At 40.8% G+C, this 21,906-nt stretch overlaps 1 protein-coding gene across 5 annotated transcripts in view; it reads right to left on the minus strand.

Annotated features, from left to right (window-relative positions):
- The window catches only part of BMX (BMX non-receptor tyrosine kinase), a 51,593-nt gene that overhangs the window by 14,315 nt on the left and 15,372 nt on the right, over positions 1-21,906 (minus strand). For 3 of the 5 annotated variants that reach the window (XM_060138255.1, XM_060138252.1, XM_060138257.1), the window contains 9 exons: positions 19,535-19,599; positions 16,931-17,106; positions 15,369-15,440; positions 14,654-14,707; positions 12,910-12,964; positions 11,519-11,598; positions 8,601-8,728; positions 2,088-2,162; positions 1,180-1,351 (listed from right to left, as the gene is read on the minus strand). In XM_060138255.1, coding sequence (XP_059994238.1) covers positions 1,180-1,351; positions 2,088-2,162; positions 8,601-8,728; positions 11,519-11,598; positions 12,910-12,964; positions 14,654-14,707; positions 15,369-15,440; positions 16,931-17,106; positions 19,535-19,599 — 877 coding nt within the window. The remainder of the gene's footprint in view (positions 1-1,179; positions 1,352-2,087; positions 2,163-8,600; positions 8,729-11,518; positions 11,599-12,909; positions 12,965-14,653; positions 14,708-15,368; positions 15,441-16,930; positions 17,107-19,534; positions 19,600-21,906) is intronic. The other 2 variants (XM_060138253.1, XM_060138254.1) reach the window with 2 other exon arrangements.

Genomic DNA, 21,906 nt, shown 5'->3' on the forward strand with positions numbered 1-21,906 from the left:
GCCCTTGGGCATGTGCTTTACAGGGCCCCACTCTGTTCCTCATTCCACCGCATCCCTCCCCACAGGACAAAGAGGCCAGAGGGCTAAGGAGACATGTCCACTCAGAACCAGTGTATCTCTTTATCACTCTTGGGGTACCAGGACTCTGGAATCCCCTGCCCACAAAGTACTGAGGCCTCTTCCAGGACCTTTGCAGACTCTTCCTGGTCTATCTCCCCAAGAGAGAACCATGCTATTGGTGTGCCTACCCCTAGCCGAGATAGTTGCTTGTGGGAGACACAGAGGGAGCTCGGATGTACTGAATGCTATGTCTGCACATAGGCACTGAGTACAGGATGGGGCTGGGGGTGGGAAGAGAAAGGGGAGGGGTGGAGTTTTGCGGGGGGTGGGGAGCATGGTCCAGAGGCTGACTTCTCTAAAGAGCCTTGAGAATTCTAAATTTGAATACGACCTTTCAGGTTGTTGTGAAGGTATACTTGTCAGAGGAGACGCATAGAACCAATTTTGTGTAATGTGTGTTAAATTGACTTATAACTTCTAAATATTTGTATCTATGATCTGTGGATTCTTTTATTCCTGTTGAAAAATGGTGTATTTTTAAATTAAAGTATAGTTGATTTACGATATTGTGTTAGTTTCAGGTGCACAGCAAAGTGATTCAGATACACACACACACACACAAACACACACACACTCTTTTTCACAGTCTTTTCCATTATAGGTTATTACAAGATATGAATACAGTTCCCTGTGCTGTACAGTAGGTCCTTGTTGCTTATCTATTTTATATACAGTGGTGTGTAGATGTTAATCCCAAACTCCTAATCTATCCCTCCTCTGACCTCTCCCCTTTGGTAACCATAAGTTGGTTTTCTATGTCTGAGTCTATTTCTGTTTTGTAAATAAGTTCATTTGCGTCATATTTTAGATTCCACATATAAGTGATATCATATGATATTTGTCTTTGTCTGTGTTCACTTAGTATCATCATCTCTAGGTCCATCCATGTTGCTGCAAATCGTATTATTCCATTCTTTTTTATGACTGAGTAATATTCCATTATATATTCTATGCTATGTGGACTCTTGATTCAGGCCTTGCAAATGTTAGGGACAGATCCGTTAGCATGAATGTCCCCTCATGGTGAGGGTAAACCACCATTCCTCCGGAGAAACTTACATCATGGTCTGGGCCTCCTGGAAGAATTCATCTTCTGACATGGAGCCCTCCTTGATCATCTTAACAGCAACATCATACTGCCCCTTCCACTTGCCCAGATGGACCACTCCAAACTGGCCACTTCCCAGCTCCTTCAACAGGGTAATCTCTTCTCTTTTCAGTTCCCAGATTCCTAATAAGGCAAGACAGACCCTCTTTAGGATGAGAATGGAAGGCTTTGGGGCTAACAGCTTCACAAGTGGTTCCCTCTCCAATGAGAGTTTAACACTGACAATATGAAGAACAGCAAGACCTTTTAATTTTAAGTTGATCACTTAAAAAGAAAATCCTTAGTGATATGGTCTTATGATCTGTTAGACCACATGATAATGTCACCAGAACAGTATTGTTCCTGAAGCACCTACAATTATTGACAAGAAAAGTTAGAGTGAAAAAACCTTTGCCAACCAGAGGCATCTTGGAAAGACTTGGTGTCAAAATGTGCTCAGTGCCCTTAGCTTAGTAAAATATCATTACATTTTCTTATAAAATAAATTAAGCTGTGATCCAGGTTGCAAACTGGCTCCCCTGAGCAGGCAGAGAATCCCAGAAGAAGAAAGGACAGGCAGTGGGGTTCTAGAGGCTGATGACTGGGTCAGTCTTTTTGGTAATGCTGGGGAGATTACAGAGTTAGGTTGGGAGGACAGAAAAGGTTTCAGTTTGTTTAAGAAAACGAATGAATATATTAGAGCTGAAGCCCTCCCTGACACAAGCTGAATAGGGATATCCTCCCTGTCTTCCATCTTTTTTTTCCAGTAAATTAACCACATATATATATATATATATATATATATATATATATATACACACACACATATAATGAAAAATGGTAGGAAATGGAGTTTAAGAACCCAAGGGCATGTCCATACCACTTCCCAAGGACACGGAGATGGGAACCTTGTTGGCCTTCGTTGACACAGGGTGGCGGAGTCGTGTGATCATGCCTGCAATGGAATCAGCTTCACATCATCACATGATGACATTATATCACATCACATTACCTTACATTGGTTCACACCTCTGCTTATGCTCTCTCTAGAGCAGCTGAAAAAGCACAGAGTTCATGATGTTGTCATGCAGAGAGAGAATCCATTCTAACCATATTCATCCTGTAGTTATATTAATTTGCTTGACTTGACTAACTAGTTCTATGTAAAGCAAAAATTCAAAGAGTAAAAGCTATCAATACTTTGTGATTTTTTAAAAATCTCATCAAAGTTGCTTGATGGAATCTTTTATTTTAAAAAGTTTCTCATTTTTATTTTGCTAGCTTTTCTTGTTTTAATTATTTTATTGCATTTGTAGCTAGCCATCAACTATTTTTTTAAATTGAAGTATAGTTGATTTACAATATTTTATTAGTTTCAGGTGTACAGCACAGTGATTCAATATTTTTATAGATTATACTCCACTTAAAGTTATCACAAAATAATGGCTCTTTTCCCCTGTGCTGTACAATATATACTTGTTGCTTATTTATTTTAGACATAGTAGTTTGTATCTCTTAGTCCCCTGTCTCTATCTTGTCCCTCCCCCCTTCCCTCTCCCCACTGGTAGCCACTAATTTGTTCTCTTTATCTGCAAGTATGTTTCTGTTTAGTTGTATTCATTCATTTTATTTTTTAGATTCCACATATAAGTCTTATTTCACTGACTTATTTCACTAAACATAAACCCTCTAGGTCTACCCAGTTGTTACAAATGGCAGAATTTCATTATTTTTTATTGCTGAGTAATATGCCATTGTATATACATATACCACATCTTCTTTATCCATTCATCTGTTGATGGACACTTAAGTTGTTTCCATATCTTGGCTATTGTAGATAATGCTGCTGTGAACATGGGGTGCATATATCTTTTCAAATTAGTGTTTTCATTTTCTTCAGATATATACCCAGGAGTGGGATTGCTGGGGCATATGGCAGTGCTATGTTGAGTTTTTTGAGGAACCTCCATGCTGTTTTCCATAGTGGCTGCACCAATTTACATTCCCGCCAATAGCGTACTAGGGTTCCCTTTTTTGCACATCCTTATTAACGTTTGTTATTTGTGGACTTTTTGATGGTAGCTATTCTGACAGGTGTGAGGTGATAGCTCACTGTGGTTTGGATTTGCATTTCTCTGATAAGTACTGATCTTGAGCATATTTTCATATGTCTTTTGGCCATCTATATATCTTCTTTGGAAAAATGGCTATTCAGGTATTTTGCTGTCTTTTTATAGTCCCATATTTAAGTATTATACACACAGCACATACATTTGGTTAAAAAAAACAAATCCAAACAGTACACAAGGGTACAAGATAAGTAAACCACTTGAATTTTTTTAAATGAGCTTGGGCTTCCCTGGTGGTGCAGTGGTTGAGAGTCCACCTGCCGATGCAGGGGACACGGGTTCGTGCCGCGGTCCGGGAGGATCCCACATGCCATGGAGCGGCTGGGCGTGTGAGCCATGGACGCTGGGGCTGCGCGTCCAGAGCCTGTGCTCCTCAGCGGGAGAGGCCCCAACAGTGAGAGGCCCACATACCGCAAAAATAAAAATTAAAAAAATTAAAAATGAGCTTATTCCTAAATTGCATTTAACGGTCAAGTCATTTTAATTGTTTACATGGAGTTATGGTAAAGCTGGGTTAAAATAATCAAAGTATTTGTAGTGGTTCAAAATAACTCATTTAAAAAAATACATGTTTCTTGCTTTAAATGTGTGATGTTTTCCAAGTCCTGGGAGCTCTCACACATGTTTCGTTTCTCTCCTTCCTTTTTTCTCTATTACTTATCTAGTTTTTACATGAGTGGTCTCTTGTAAATCCTGCACCTTTAATTAGCAAAAAAAAAAAAAAAATTAACATACTCCTCCAAAATATGTGTATATATAATTGCTGCTGTGTTGGTACAATATATGAATCATAAAATATACTCACAAATAGAAAACTTAAGAGAATTAGATTTTAGAAACAAATCTAAATAAACATTTTAGTATTTTCTTCCAATCCCCTGGGGAATTTCTTGTGTATCCTCTGGAGTGGAATCATTCCACTTGGAGACATCTATTTATACAATACCTTTTCCAAAGTGTATTTTTCAGGTGCTACATGTTAAAATACACAATTGGATAAATTGGGACCATGGAAAAATACAAATAAAAACCAAAATCAACACCAGGAGTAAGAGCAATTCACCCACATGCCTGTGATCAGGTCAGGTAGAGTTGCACAAATTTGATGCTGATCCCACAGCTTACTTTTACTAACTGTTGGAAATTCATCCAGTCACTGCCTGTAAGTGGAACTAGTCTAGATAAGACATTTAGAGTGGATTTTTAAATTTCATTTGTTTTAGGTTTATTGAGATTTTATTGACATATAGCATAAGTAACTCTTAAGGTGTACAACTGTGATGATTTGATACATGTCTACAGTGCAAAATGATTGCCACAATAAGGTTAGTTAATACTTCCATTACAAGGGATTTCTATATATTTTTATATTATTTTATACTATTTGTATCAGTCAATTAGGCAAAATTTAAAAAGAGTGATAGCACCCAGGGTCAGTGAGGATGAAGTGTTGCTGTTAGTGGGAGCGTACATTTCTGAATAGCATTTGACAGTGTCTGAATTTTAAACTTCTTAACCATTATCTCAAATTCCACTTTTAGGGAATTTGGCTACAGAGACACTCATACAGGTACACAGAGCTATGTTTGCATGAAACAGCCATTGTTATGTGAAAATATTGTACATAATCCAACTGCTAATCAGTATACGGTTCGGTGAATGAATTACGGAGTAATTCTACAATAGATTTCCATTAAACAGATCAGAGTGAGCTATACACATGTGCATGGAAAGACTTGTAAGACATGCAGAGTAAAGAAAGCAGGCTGAAAAGTAGTATGTACAGAATGATCTCATATCTGTAAACAGATAATGTGTGTACATACATATATATTATATATATGCATATATATAATGAATAATAAATGTTAGTGTCAGCATAGAAAAAAATTCTGTCAAAATAGACACCAGCTTGTCCATGAAGGTTATCTCTCCGATGATGCACATTTCTATATTGCTTGAATTTTGCAGTCATCTTACTTCTGTAGGCAGAAAAAAAACTGCAAATATTTTTATAAAGAGAATCTCTACTTCTAAGTCACTGAACTCACTCAACTTCATTTTTCCTGGCATTATAGAGTGTATAATGTTATATTCCAGGAAATGTAGGTTAAAAATCACAACAGTCATAGGGCTTGAGAGCATTTTTCCCCTACTTTCATGATTCCTTATATAATTAAGAGTATTAGGAGTGGGGGGAGGGATAAATCAGGAGTTTGGGATGAACAGATACACACACTACTGTATATAAAATGATAAACAACAAGGACCTACTGTACAGCACAGGGAACTACACTACTCAATATCTTGTAATACAAACTCTTCCAAAATATAGCAGAGGGAGGAACACTCCCCAACTCATTCTACGAGGCCACCATCACCCTGATACCAAAACCAGACAAGGATGTCACAAAGAAAGAAAACTACAGGCCAATATCACTGATGAACATAGATGCAAAAATCCTCAGCAAAATACTAGCAAACAGAATCCAACAGCACATTAAATGGATCATACACCATGATCAAGTGGGGTTTATTCCAGGAATGCAAGGATTCTTCAATATACGCAAATCAATCAACGTGATACACCATATTAACAAATTGAAGGAGAAAATCCATATGATCATCTCAATAGATGCAGAGAAAGCTTTTGACAAAATTCAACACCCATTTATGATAAAAACCCTGCAGAAAGTAGGCATAGAGGGAACTTTCCTCAACATAATAAAGGCCATATATGACAAACCCACAGCCAACATCGTCCTCAATGGTGAAAAACTGAAAGCATTTCCACTAAGATCAGGAACAAGACAAGGATGCCCACTCTCACCACTCTTATTCAACATAGTTTTGGAAGTTTTAGCCACAGCAGTCAGAGAAGAAAAGGAAATAAAAGGAATCCAAATCGAAAAAGAAGAAGTAAAGCTGTCACTGTTTGCAGATGACATGATACTATACATAGAGAATCCTAAAGATGCTACCAGAAAACTACTAGAGCTAATCAGTGAATTTGGTAAAGTAGCAGGATACAAAATTAATGCACAGAAATCTCTGGCATTCCTATACACTAAGGATGAAAAATCTGAAAGTGAAATCAAGAAAACACTCCCATTTACCATTGCAACAAAAAGAATAAAATACCTAGGAATAAACCTACCTAAGGAGACAAAAGACCTGTATGCAGAAAATTATAAGACACTGATGAAAGAAATTAAAGATGATACAAATAGATGGAGAGATATACCATGTTCTTGGATTGGAAGAATCAACATTGTGAAAATGACTCTACTACCCAAAGCAATCTACAGATTCAATGCAATCCCTATGAAACTACCACTGGCATTTTTCACAGAACTAGAACAAAAAATTTCACAATTTGTATGGAAACACAAAAGACCCCGAATAGCCAAAGCAATCTTGAGAACGAAAAACGGAGCTGGAGGAATCAGGCTTCCTGACTTCAGACTATACTACAAAGCTACAGTAATCAAGACAGTATGGTACTGGCACAAAAACAGAAATATAGATCAATGGAACAGGACAGAAAGCCCAGAGATAAACCCACACACATATGGTCACCTTATCTTTGACAAAGGAGGCAGAAATGTACAGTGGAGAAAGGACAGCCTATTCAATAAGTGGTGCTGGGAAAACTGGACAGCTACATGTAAAAGTATGAGATTAGATCACTCCCTAACACCATACACAAAAATAAGCTCAAAATGGATTAAAGACCTAAATGTAAGGCCAGAAACTATCAAACTCTTAGAGGAAAACATAGGCAGAACATAAATCATAATTTATGATTTAAATCATAAAACATAAATCACAGCAAGGTCCTTTATGACCCACCTCCTAGAGAAATGGAAATAAAAACAAAAGTAAACAAATGGGACCTAATGAAACTGAAAAGCTTTTGCGCAGCAAAGGAAACCATAAAGAAGACCAAAAGACAACCCTCAGAATGGGAGAGAATATTTGCAAATGAAACAACTGACAAAGGATTAATCTCCAAAATTTATAAGCAGCTCATGCAGCTTAATAACAAAAAAACGAACAACCCAATCCAAAAATGGGCAGAAGACCTAAACAGACATTTCTCCAAAGAAGATATACAGACTGCCAACAAACACATGAAAGAATGCTCAACATCACTAATCATTAGAGAAATGCAAATCAAAACTACAATGAGATATCATCTCACACCAGTCAGAATGGCCATCATCAAAAAATCTAGAAACAATAAATGCTGGAGAGGGTGTGGAGAAAAGGGAACCCTCTTACACTGCTGGTGGGAATGTAAATTGACACAGCCACTGTGGAGAACAGTATGGAGGTTCCTTAAAAAGCTACAAATAGAACTACCATATGACCCAGCAATCCCACTACTGGGCATATACCCTGAGAAAACCATAATTGAAAAAGAGTCAGGTACCAAAATGTTCATTGCAGCTCTATTTACAATAGCCCAGAGATGGAAACAACCTAAGTGTCCATCATCGGATGAATGGATAAAGAAGATGTGGCACATATATACAATGGAATATTACTCAGCCATAAAAAGAGACGAAATTGAGCTATTTGTAATGAGGTGGATAGACCTAGAGTCTGTCATACAGAGTGAAGTAAGTCAGAAAGAGAGAGACAAATACCGTATGCTAACACATATATATGGAATTTAAGAAAAAAAAATGTCATGAAAAACCTAGGGGTGAAACAGGAATAAAGACACAGACTTACTAGAGAATGGACTTGAGGCTATGGGGAGGGGGAAGGGTAAACGGTGACAAAGCGATAAAGAGGCATGGACATATGTACACTACCAAATGTAAGGTAGATAGCTAGTGGGAAGCAGCCGCATAGCACAGGGAGATCAGCTTGGTGCTTTGTGACCGCCTGGAGGGGTGGGATAGGGAGGGTGGGAGGGAGGGAGATGCAAGTGGGAAGAGATATGGGAACATATGTATATGTATAACTGATTCATTTTGTTGTGAAGCTGAAACTAACATACCATTGTAAAGCAATTATACTCCAATAAAGACGTTAAAATGAAACAAAAAATATCTTGTAATAACCTATTGAAAAGAATCTGAAAAAGAATATATATATATAATATATATCTGAATCACTTTGCTGTACACCTAAAACATTGTAAATCAACTATACTTCAATTTAAAAAAAAGAGTATTCGGAGGGTCAGTAATATCCAAGAAAATTTATATTTATCAACAAGGACCCATAAAAGAAAAACTGAACCAAGTTACCTGCTGAATTGTGTTGATGATAGTGAATAAGCTTTGGAATGGAATCAAAACAGTAGTTTTCTGCCAGGTACAATTTGTTCTCGGCATTTGTATGCACATGGTAATGTTTGACGATTCCTTTTTTATCACTAGTAAGGAAGAAAGAATGTTAGAATGTTTTTAATAAACAAGTGAAGCTTGATTACATAATGGTTAAATCATTATTTTATGTGCATTTGCAGAGTTTAGAAAGGGAAGTCAGAGGTGGCTTCTGAGTCTTGACATCTAGTGTGTTTCTGGAGGTGTCCACGATAATCCATAAGTATGGAAGAGGGCTCCTCTCTGAACTCAGTGGATCCTTTGTGCTCATACAGAATTCATCTATAATAAAATCCCCCCTTTCTGTACCGTTCTTCCTTTAGTAAGTATAAAGCCGGCATCTTCCTTTGGTGATTGAGAGCCCTGCAGTTTTCAGGATCATTATTCTGAACATTAATTCTCTTTTAGGATAGTAATGGAGATTAAAAGGTGGGAGGCAAAGGTCATTAGGCTGTGGATGGGAAGCTCTTTCTGGAGTGGAGTGTACAGGTTGGAGTTGGTGGGAATAGCCTTAAATTCCTCATGGGAACTTGTGCCTTTTTCCCATAAAACTTTTTTTATTTTCTGTTGCTCTACTTGTAGAAAATAGTGGTGAATTGATGCACGTTGATTTAGGCTAACCAGGAATGATATGCCTGTCTTAGATGTTAGAGTCTAGCGTAGCGGTCAAGAACTGGGCTTTGAGTACATTTCTATTGCTGGCTAGCTACCTCATCCAGTTGTTGGAAAGCTCAGATGAGAGTATGTATATATCAGTTGCACTATGCTTGGCACATAAGAAACTGTTAATATATTCTTGTTGCTGTAATGTCAGCCTCGTTAGAATTACAGTTATAAAAAGGAGAAAGGATGCTTTCTTGTTGCATATGGCTCATTGGCTCTTGGTCTGAGCATCACATTCACTCCAGCCGAATGATGGTGTTTCATTAAAGAAGGCTTCTGTAGTCTTTCATTGGGATTCTTTTCATTTGATTCCTCATCTATTTGCTGATTTTTTTTTCTATGTAGCCACCTTCAAAAATGAATCTGGTGTCAAGAAGCTTAACTAAGAGGACTTCTGACATCAGGTTTGGCTGAAACTGGAGGCCCTGAGGGCCATAGAGCTTTTGATATTCAGTGAACCAAGCCTTCTCCCCCTTCTTACTGGGTTGGCTTTAGTCAGCATCCAAGTTTGCAAGCTAGTACACGAGGTGCACCGGGGATGTGGCTTCTGGCCCTGGAAAATGCCATGTGAATGCTTATGGTACATGCTATTATCTCAAATTGGAGGTAGGTACTCTGTAAAAAGAATTCCCGAAATAAAATAACTTTTTCATCACTTAATTATTTAAAAAATACATATATGCACCACAAGGCAGGGCACATGGAGAAACCACCAAGGCCCTTCAATCATTCAAGGTCGTTCAATCCAATCATTAAAAAAGGGGTCGCACACATAGACTTTTTTTTTCAAATGGCCCTAATCGAGATTTGACCAGATTCTCATTCCAAAACATTGGGTGGTTTCAGCATAGACACAGGGATATGATTGAGGGAACATGAACTTGGCTGTTGAAGGCCTGGCTTCAAGTCTGTCATTTATTAGTTTTGAGGGTGGTCTTTATAAGCTCTCTTTGAGAGTGGCATGGACATATATACTCTACCAAATGTAAAATAGCTAGTGGGAAGCAGCCGCATAGCACAGGGAGATCAGCTCGGTGCTTTGTGACCACCTAGAGGGTGGGATAGGGAGGGTGGGAGAGAGATGCAAGAGACAGGGGATATGGGGATATATGTATATGTATAGCTGATTCACTTTGTTATAAAGCAGAAACTAACACACCATTGTAAAGCAATTATACTCCAATAGAGATGTTAAAAAAAGAAAAAATAAAAGCTCTCTTTGAACCTCAGTCCTCTCATATGTAAAATGGTGTAAATAAAAACAGCTTTCCTGTTTGCTTCACAGGATGTTTAGAAGGAACAAAAAGGCTAACAACCAATGGGAAAGTGGCTTGTAAGACTCTGGAGGGGGACCCTAATGTTGGTGAGGGTGACTTGCCTGAGGTAACCGTGGGGCCTTATATACCTAAGCATGCGGGGGAGGGGGGCAGGTAGAATTACTGTTTCCCAGCAACAACAATGCTAGTGATTACTATTACTTTATTAAGTGTGTGCTCTGTGTCAGGCACTGTTCTGATCCAATTTGTGAATTAACCCACTTCATCCATAGAACATAATAATGGTTATTATGTCCACTTTTCAGATGAGGAAGTTGAGGCACAGAAGTTAAGAAACTTGCCTAGTGTCATAACGTTTTGAAATGGCAGAGTCAGGATTTGGACTCAAGAGGTGCAGCTTAACACCAGAACTCTTAACCACACCAACAGGACAGCACCCCAGAAAGAAGCCATGCAGGGAATACAGCTACACTGATTCAACCTCCTGCTCGCACTGGAAAGACTTACTAAAAACCAGACACCGGGCTAGGTTTCTCAGCTCAGCAGGTGGCTAGGGCCAAGAGTGTAGAGGCACCATTGCTATTATTTTTCTCTTTCCAGGCTTAGGATGAATCAAGGGGGAATGACGCAGGATGCCTTTAACCAATGTTAAAGGCTCGCCATGCACTGGGCGTTCTGCTGCGGTCTGGGATGGGCAGGAGAGAATCGCCCAGAAAACAGCCTCTTGATAGTACGGGGTGGGGCGGGGGAAGGCAACTACGAATGGTCACATTCCACAGAAATACTTTGATCCCAAATTCCAGAGCTTAAAGATGGGATTTTATCCCCAAATGTGACTGAATGACCAGCATATTCAAAGAACATACACAAGAAGATGAAAGAAGTCTGCATCATACTTACTTCATAGCCTTACTAAACAAGGACACTGTGTACATTCCCGGCTGGCTGGAATTTCTAACCATAAATGCTCCTTCTTTTCCCTAAATAGGAAGGAGAGTGTGGAAGGGACAGAAAACATTTTCATTATTCTTGAAAACGATTTGCCCTGGTAGGTTGGTCGGAAAGTAGATCTTTTAGATCCACTTTAGACATTGATGGTACAGATTACTCACCAGTTGGCACAGAAGGGACCCCTGGTTTAGCTTTCCTCCTTCTCTCACTCAGTGTCTTTATAGATCTACCCTGTGTGCTTCAACTCTTCCTCCCCAGTTAATTTTTAACCTTCTCTGATAATTTTCCCTGTTTTGTGTTTGTGCAAGCCTAACGTTTTCATCTTTCAGAAATAAAATTTAAAACCACATATCACCATATCATGCCCTTGGAAGGTTTTAGAAAACCAAAGATGCAGAACAAATCATTTATTAAATTTATGCTCAACTTGTCTTTTGTAATGTGCTGATTCTAAGCAGATTTAGATTTAGACGAAGTGGATATTAAACTGTGCATGTGGCGAAATAGCGAGTTAGGTAGTGACCACCACGTTCTCACTAGGGCCCCTCCAAGAAATAATTGGTGTGTGTCGTATTAGGTTGAACTATAGCAAAGTGTCACTTTTGTAGGTCAAAAGAGTTTGCAATTGGAAAGTCCATTACCAATTAGTACCAAAATCCGATAGATTTATTCCCCATTACATCTGCTGTACTCCGGTTTAGGTGCTAATGGTTTTAGTGACAGGCTTGAAGTATGAGGTACAGGTGGCCCCCAGTAAATCATCTCTCTGTATATTCCTGCCCTGTGTAGTCCCCTCCCACATCGACTTTGGGCTGGCCCAGGTGATTTGCTTTGGCCAGTGGGACATTAGCAGACAAGGCAAAAGCTGAGACTCTGTAATTGCTTGCACTGAACTGTGGGGCTTGGCCTCTTCAGCCACTGCCTTGAGATGACCATGCTGTGAGGAAGCCCAAGTTAGCCACATGCAGATGGAATATGGCACCCTGGTTGACTACCCCAGCTGATCCCACCCTTAGTCAATCCACCAGCTGAATGCAGCCACATGAGTGGCCCTGAGCAAAACCTGCAGAACTGCCGGCCCAGCTGACTCACAGAACGGTGAAGAATCATAAAGCTTGTTGTTTCAAGCCACTAAATTTTGGAGTGGTTTATTATAGAGCACTGGGCTTAGAGGAAGTGGCTAGATGTGAAGGGCCTGGTAACCCACAGGGTGGGCAATTAACACTATGACGTCTTGACTGTATAATTAGCAGTAAGATTTCTATGAGCAGTGCATTACCCTCCACGCCCAACAATAGAAAGACATTCTTAGAGGCTATTTTAAAGACTAGACTACTTACCTTTTGTCTCAGTAACTGCTCAGATTGTGACCTGGAGATGTTACCTGCAAACCAGCTGCAATAGAAAGGAATTCCATTTTGAGAATTAATAGGTTTTAATTGTATAACTTGTCACTTAAGTTTCTCACCTGTAAAATGAGGCATTGACCCAGATCAGGGTTTTCCAAACCTGGCTGTTCAAGAGGATCACTTGAGGAGCTGCTAAACACTCAGATTCCTAAGTCTCCGCCACCCAGTTATGATTCTGGGGTGGGGCCTGCATATCTTTCCTGATCATTTCCCCAATGCACGCCTCTCACACCCCATTGGAATCTAGAAATGATGGAGATAGAGACTGTCTATATGGTCAGATCTGGGCTTTCCAAGTCAAAGAAAACCTTCCAATTCATCTAAATGCGAAAGACTAAAATCCATGATTAGAGGTTCTCTCCCTTTGGTTTAAGTCTTTGTCACCTGTTAAAGTATAAATATCTTTGAATAATTTTTGTGCTAGCATTTCTCAGTCATTTTTCTTTTTAACATCTTTATTGGAGTATAGTTGCTTTACAGTGGTGTGTTAGTTTCTGCTTTATAACAAAGTGAATCAGTTATACGTATACATATGTTCCCATATCTCTTCCCTCTTACGTCTCCCTCCCTCTCACCCTCCCTATCCCACCCCTCTAGGTGGTCACAAAGCACCGAGCTGATCTCCCTGGGCTATGCGGCTGCTTCCCACTAGCTGTCGGTTTTACATTTTGTATCTCAGTCATTTTTATCTTAGTTTGAATGATTCCAGTAGTTGCTTTCCAGAGGGTAGATGTTGGGGAAGAAGCTACAGTTAAAGGGGAACTAGAAGGTGGTGAAGAGTGACATGTACTTTGTAAATGCTCTCACTGCGCTCGTAGCCAATGAATCAATAACAGCACTCCTACAAAACCAGAACTAGAAATATGTGTTATCCTAGTGTCCAACTGAATTGGTCGCTGTTGGGTAGCAGGTGTCTGAGAGATGCACTGTGCCATTACTCCCACCTCTCCTTAATGCCAGACTTTAAGTCCAGGAGACGATTATTTTGTCCCTATTTGTTGTCGAATGGTAGAGTCTTAGATTTTGGAAAGGACCTTAACAACCACTTAAGACCACCCTGTCTCAGTATAATTGGGGCGATCACACGTTCTTATTTGCCCAGAGGAGTCCAGTTTATGCCTGATGTCCAGATGTAACATTGAGCAGTGCACTCTTTCTCTTTCTAAAGTGTCCTAGTTTGGATGTTCAATGATAAGGTCACTCTAGGAATAGGAATCTCTCAACATAAATGCTGTGATATTCAAGGCTCGGTTGTGCTACCTTGTAAAATTACTGCATCATAACTAACTTCACAATTGGACTCAACGCTAATAAGAGCCTTCAAACATCATCCTGGCAAGGAACCTCCAGGGAAGAAATAATCAGCAGAAATGTCATGGGCTGCATCTATGAAGTCAAAGCGAAATGAAGAGGAGGCCAGGTGTGTGATAGATCCCAGGAATGTGTGCAGCTGGTTTAGATCATCCAGACTGGGGAAAAATACTTTCATTAGCAACAACCCAGTTCATTGTCACCCATCCTCCAGATACATGGCCCAGAACCTCACATGAGTGCCTCCATGTAAATACAGCCTCCTGAGCAAGTTTGAACCATCTGCTTGTGACCTTAGGGGGAGAAAACAATAGAAACATCTATGTCTAGTTTTAGAGAAACACAGAGGACTTTCAAAACTCACTCATAGTCATCAAGGTTTTCCTCTTCTTCAGATGAACTTGACTCAGGGGATCCCCTTAAGAAGAGAGGGAATGACATGAATACAAAAAAAAAAAAAAACCCACCAGGAAATAATCCAGGTGCCTCCCAGTGCCATATCAGATCCCACCCTGCTTTCATCCATGTGAGTAAAATCTGGACTGTTAGCTTTCCCTTTTCTGCACTTGGGAAGGTGTCAGCAAAGTGAAGAGAGAATTGCTTAAAAGTTGAGCTCATGCCCAGTTTCATGAGAAATTGGCTCCTTGATACAGAAGGCCCCCAGGAATGTAGATTTCTTGGACTCTGTCGGAAGAGCAGGCTCGTGAAATAAATGAGGATGCTTCCGGGAGAGCCGTGATACAAAGCTAGAGAAAATCTTGGTTGTGCATAGAGCTATTCTCAGAGAAGAGTTACTCAACTCTACGTTGGTTTCCCTCCTGCTAGAGATGCCTGAGCCCGGTGTGTCCGTGTTCACGAGAACACCAGTGTATATCATGAACCATGGGTGGGAAATTTCAGCGTGACCCAGAAGCCATCAACTCAGACCACCTGCAGGGTTCAGAGAAGCAAACTAGCTGGATTTGTTTTATATTTACCTTAAAAAGTAAAGGCTAGTTGCAAAATTATCCCAAATGTGGTTAGTTTTCCTGCCAAAGGAAGAAATCCTGGGTGTAAAAGAATATCTGAATGTGATTTACCATGACATCTTTAGGGTGCCGTGATCTACAGCATTTCTTTCCCTTTGGTTACTGCATGCCAGCTCTTCACTGCTACAAAAAAGAGGGATGCATTTCATAAATTGATGTTTGTTTATAAATGTTAAATGACAAAAGTAGTTTTGTTAGATATGTTTCAGCTTTCACAGTTTGACCCATATATGTCACTTGGTTTGGAAATGGAAGCTAATGAGTCATTTTCACATTTTCATCCTTGCAGGGACTCCACTAAAAAGCAGTAGTTTGACAGGATGCCTAAAGAAAAGAGAATTTTTAATAATGGCTCATAATAACCCCAAACAATAGAAAACTTGGAATAATAAATCATCTTGACTGGGTTAGCCCTGATTTTCTTGTATGTATGCAAGCATTCTGTTGCTGATACATTTTAAAATAAGTTATTTTCCTCTTTGCTGTTACGATTGCAAAGGAAAGTCCTGAAAATACCAAACCGTTTAACTCCATGTGGACACAGATGGATCTGCAGGATTCTCTTCATCCTCTGCCACCCATCATTTTATCTGTCTCATTTGGGGTGCAAAGCGGAGCATGGGGAAGTACTGACTTCTCCAAGTCCAAAGGCTGTGTTATTTGGAATGTAGCACCTACTTCCTGTTTGCCTTCACAGCCCAGGGTCTTTCTCAAAACCACACTTCAGTGAATGCCTGGAGAAGCCCCAGCACAGCAATGCCTCCTTCCCCAGCTTCCCAAACAGCCTTGCTCACGAACATAGCTTTTTCCCTTCAGTTCTTCATAAGAAAACGCTCATTTAAAAATGCTAAGTGAAAAAAAAATGCTAAGCGATTTATTTAGCCTTTTTGTGGTTTTTAAGAGCACGTGGAGAGTATCCATCAATTGTGCATCGCTTAGGTTTATCCACATGGGGGAATACTATACAGACATTCAAAGTAATCAGGCAGGTTGCACAGCACTGGGAATGTAATGGGCACCACTGAACTGTACACTGCAAAATGACTAAGGTGGTAAATTTTACATGACGTTTTACCACAATTAAAACTTTAAAAAATTAAAAATTTAGTATGTTCTCATGTATTCAAATGGGAAAAATGTCCCAGATGTTAAGTGAAAAGAGGAACTGGCAAAGAAGACTGTGTGGGCGAAGGTGTACATCCTGAGAAGGCAGCCATGGCCTCACTCGATCGACTAGTCATTTGGCCAGTGATGCCGAAGTGCATTAAAAAGTAACCCACTCGAAGCTCTCTCAGACAGAGGATATAGTTGAAAGATTTGGTGTTCTGGAACATGGGGTTATTTGGAGGTGGAGGGGAGAGAAAGGAAAGGGAATAAAATGCTCAAGTATTACTTAGATCATTAGATATGATCATCTAAATGGAAAGTCTGTGCCACTGAGTCTCAGCAGGGCCACCGCTACCCAGGCTTCCGGCTCAGGCACCGACCATTTTCTCGGAGGGCATCTCTATGTCAGCTGAGGCCTGTGTGGACCGAGTTGAGGCTCAGCTCCAAGGCAGTGGGGCAGCGTCCACTCTGTGCGCCGCACAGCCAGACTGGAAGCTGGGGTTTACCTTTTCAGTCCTCTTACTTGCCACCAGTCAGGGCAGTCTTCTCTGGGCATAAACCATGTGTTGACGTTTGACTGGGAGCCACAGTTTTTCTTGGAGTCGCTGTCGTACTGAGCTAGAGCGGTACTTGAAGATGGTTCATCCATCTTGAGAACAGGAACTGCTCGAGGGACCTTCAGCTTTGGGGGATAAGAGATTTTAGTGCATCACAGTGAGGCGCAGATGCATGAACTGGGGACTAACAACCAAAGTACATTAGCTCTTAAATTTTAAAAAATCGGAAGGAAGGGAGGAGGGAAGGGGGAGAGGGAGGAAGGAAGGGGAGGGAAGGAGAAGGAGCGCGGGGGAGGGGGAGGGAGGGAGGGAGGAGGGAAGGAAGGGAGCAGGGAGGGAGGAAGGAGGGGAGGGAGGAAGGGAGGGGAGACAGGGGAGGAAGGGAGGAGGGCGGGAGGGAGGGGGAAGGAAGAATGGGGAAGGGAGAAACGGGGGAGGGAGGGGGAGGGAATTACCTGCCAGAGACTAGATGCCATGGTTTTGGGCTCCTAAATTATCCTCTGCTCTTAGATTTGTTTAAAATAAACTTTATTAGCGTATAATTTACATACCACATACTATAAAATTCACCCTTTGTAAGTGTAGAATTCAGTGATTTTTAGTAAATTTATCAGGTTGAGCAGTCATCACCACAATCCAGTCTTAGCATCTTTCCATCACCCCTGTAAGATCTCTCGGGGCCATTTGTAGTTAGTCCCCGTTCCCATCCTGCCCCTACGTAACCACTAATTGACCTTTGCTTATTCTGGACATTGCTCTTAGGTGTTTTACAGAGCCGTAATTTTCAAGCTTCAGGGCTGGAGCATGTATCCAAACCAAAAAAAGCAATATCACTGATAACAGACTAAAACTCCCAAACCTTAAAAATTCCATCAGTTTCCTAGGGCTGCCATAACAAATTACTACACATCTGGTGGTTGAAGACAACAGAAATTTATTCTCTCACAGCTCTGGAGGTCAAAAGTCCAAAATGAAGTTTTCACTTAAAGGCTGTGGGGGAGGATCTTTGCTTGCCTCTTCCAGCTTCTGGTGGTTCTAGGCATTCTTGGCTTGTGGCGGCATAAGTCCAATCTCTGCTTAGGTCTTTCAATGGCCTCCTTCTCTGTGTATCTCTCTGTGTCCCCTCATCTTATAAGGACATCAGTCATTGAATTTATGATCTATCCTAATCCAGTATGATCTCATCTTGATCCTTAACTAATTATATCTGCAAAGACCCTCTTTACAAATGAGGTCACATTCTGAGGTTTTGGGTGGACATGAATCTGGGGAGACAAAAATTCAACCTATGACAATAATGGATTTCTTTTTGTCCTTCATGTTGGTTTACAAAAGTTATATGGTTTTAACTTAGATAGAAAGAGAGAAGTAAGTACGTGTGAATGTGTGTAGGTGAAAATAAGTACCCAAGACACCACAGAGCTGATGGGTGGATGGAGATGCTCCCTTACTTTCAGGTGAGCTTCCAGAAAACCACAGGGAGGCCATTTTATGTGTCTCCTGGCATTTGAGGAGGCTGACACCTACCTGGGAAGCCTAAAAGCAGGGAGCACGAGCCACGTACAGTTTTACTAAGCAGAGCAATCAAGGTTTTGTTTGTTTTCCTGCAGGCCAACTCCACCCTTGAGTGAGGGTTGGCTGGGAGCCACCTTGAAAGGAACTCTGCCCTAGATGAGTGAATGGACCCTGTAGAAAGTTTGAGGGCTAGAAACCGGAAGAGCTAAGGGTCAAGACATTTGCTCTGTCGTAAAACTCCACCCCAGGGGGAAATCCACGAAAGTGTCCTGTATGATAAAGAATCAGCATTGGAAAACTGTCTCACCCAGAAGCCACCACTACCAAATCATGATGGGAGTGGCCACGTACGACTGTCTCTTTTTCATTATACCCTCTCTTCCTGGGCCTCAATCCTGAAAGCGTCAGAAATCTCAGCCTCTCCCTGACCTCTCCCCCAAAGCAGGCTGCCCTCTGAATGCAGACTTGATGTTTTAACTTGAAATGACGTTTCGAGTCATGGGATTATAACATTGGATGGATCACTTTAGAGGCTGTTCTCATGACTACTAGTAATTGGGAAATTTTATGTCATCTGAGGTAATGACATACCTCAGGGACAGAGAAGAAAGCCCACCAAGTGGCTCTGAAGGGATAATGGAGGGAAAGAATTATATTCTGCGTGTGCCTTATGGGGTCCCATTCCTTTGCCAGGATACGTACACGAGGCAGACTTAGCCATGCTGGTGGTGGGGGAGGAATGTCAGCCAATATAGCTGCCTGTCATATGCGATGCCATCTTAAGGGCTTCTCCCACATACGTCATTTTTTGCGTTTACAGGTTAGAAAAAGGCCCAGTCGTTAAATGCAAAAAACCATAAAATGGTTCTTTGTTTGAATTTATTATTTGCTACTGCCATGGCTGTTGGCGATAGGTCACGTCTTCTCTCTCTTTGCTGGGCATTCTGAATGAAGCCCATGTATTCCAGTCTTGAATTTGGCAACTCTTGGTTTATTTAATATATCTTGACTATGAAAAAAATTGAAATGTTGACTTACCACTCTGTCTGGGAAGATGGGAACTCTGTGTTTTTCTTCTTTGGGTTCAATGTGCAGATCAGCATCTGAAGAGTAAAACCAAGTAATAGCAGAAAAAACTTTAACTAAAACAAAGCAAAACACCCAATGTTATGAATCAAAAGAGTGAACTAGATTGTGTGAGCAATACTCCAGACTACATGAACTTAGAACATCTGGAGTGATTCTGTTGCTTTCCTGTATAATACCCAACTCAGATACCACTTCACCATTGATTATCAGTATCTTCCCAAGTGGATAAGAAATTCAAGGTCCTCTAAATTCTATAAACTGTTACTTTATGCCACATTTCTACCTCGTCTCTGAGTAACAGATATCTAATCTCATTGGGTAGTATCTACGAGCCTAGGATTCAGAATCCATGTCTGATTCTTCTTTGATCAGCTCATACAGGATGCATAGAAATAGCTGATTTATAAGTGAACAAACTTATCCTATGCTTCCCCTCACCACCCCGTTGTTAGGATACTTGCTGGTTTTTCTTTCTACTCACACCTGTAGATAGACATCCAGGTTGTGAGGGTGAAGCCATTGTATGTCTTATAAGTGGGGTCACCATATGGTTTATTGACTCAGCTGGAACCTTTCTGACAGTGATGGGTAGGCTTTTAATAACTATGCCAGGTCCCCAGCTGCAGGATGGATTGTCCCAAGCAAATTGGGGTGTATGGTCAACTTATTTATAGGCCATATATACCTTGGACAGAGGATGGTCCATGACATTTTGGAAACAGAAGGAAGCGAAGATGCCCAACTGTTCCCTTCCTAGTAGATGTGCCTGCGGGCTGCCTCGTAGCTCAGCAGAGGAGGAGGCCGAGGGAAGAAGTGACACTGAGGCAGACAGACAATATCACAGCTGTCTGCAAGCCATGACACCTCTACTACGTTCTGTAGTTTTCTTCAGAGGCTGGCAGAGAGCCTTTGGCACCCAGGACACGTGGCAGGTGCCACCCAGACAGGGCCCAGGAGGATAATCCCAAGGCAGTGCTCTCTCTGGCCTGTTTTCCTGCTCTTTACCAGGGAGTTAGGGCAGAGTCAGAGCTGGAATCTGGCCTGCTGAGTAATAATGCTGACCATAGACAGAATCACTGGGGTAAATGATTAATGCTGTAAGGCGACATTACTCTCTGGCCCTTCACACTGGAGGGAAGATCCATGCACAGTCCGTTCTGTATAGTTCATTAAATCATTACAATTCATCAGTATAAAGGGCAATGTGATCTCATTAAGATGAATAAATATTCATTGTATAGTTTAATTGAGATGGGAAATACAATGAATATTTAGTCACTGATTTTTGTGTGTGTGTGTGTGGTACACGGGCCTCTCACTGCTGTGGCCTCTCCCGTTGCGGAGCACAGGCTCCGGACGCGCAGGCTCAGCGGCCATGGCTCACGGGCCCAGCCGCTCCGCGGCATGTGGGATCCTCCCGGACCGGGGCACGAACCCGCGTCCCCTGCATCGGCAGGCGGACTCTCAACCGCTGCGCCACCAGGGAAGCCCTAGTCACTGATTTTGTTGTAAAATTACCCATAGTAACATTAACACGATTGTCGGGGGTCAATACTATTGTAGGGTGAATTTGAATAATATTTCACATCCTTGTTTTACAGTTCTTGAAGTTGTTATCATGCAGCTGATCTCATTTAATTCTTTAAAGTCATTATAGTCCAAGCATAGTTTGTCCAGGCTGGTAAAACTGTTACCAAAATAAGTTCTCCTTCTTATTTATCAACAACTTCATGTTGTTAAACAATGATAAACTTCTAAAATATATGACTGCTTCATGTAAGTATCCTGGTGATACAGTAGGACCCCGTAGGGCACAAGCAAAAAACAGCATAATTCTTTCCCTCCATTAGCCCTTCAAAGCCACTCAGTGGGCTTTTCTGTCCCTGGATAAAGTGTCAGGCAGATTTCCCTGGGAATAAAACTCTGGGTAGAATCCGATTGCACGTAAAGCAAACCCTACACTACTTTCTGTGATGTTATTAAGAAATCAGCAAACATGTACAGAATGGCAAACCACGTTAAATATATCTTTGAAAACTTGGCCATCCATCATTTTGGTATATATGGTGATTAAAAGTGTTACTTAAATTTTATCCTTGGACATATTTTTGAAAAGAATGTTGGTTTTTTAAGTTTATGATGTTAGTTTGTGCACCATGGTGATATGTTCACCACGTTCTACCCATCTGGAGTTTATCTTCAACCAGGAAGAATTTTGGGGGGAAATAAACAGCTCCTTGCTTGATTTATGATTTCCGTTTAAAAATATTTCTCATGACATGAATGAATGGCAGATGTTCATATTGTTATTATTTTAAGGA

This window comes from Lagenorhynchus albirostris, chromosome X (assembly GCF_949774975.1).
Source record: "Lagenorhynchus albirostris chromosome X, mLagAlb1.1, whole genome shotgun sequence".
NCBI lineage: Eukaryota > Metazoa > Chordata > Mammalia > Artiodactyla > Delphinidae > Lagenorhynchus > Lagenorhynchus albirostris.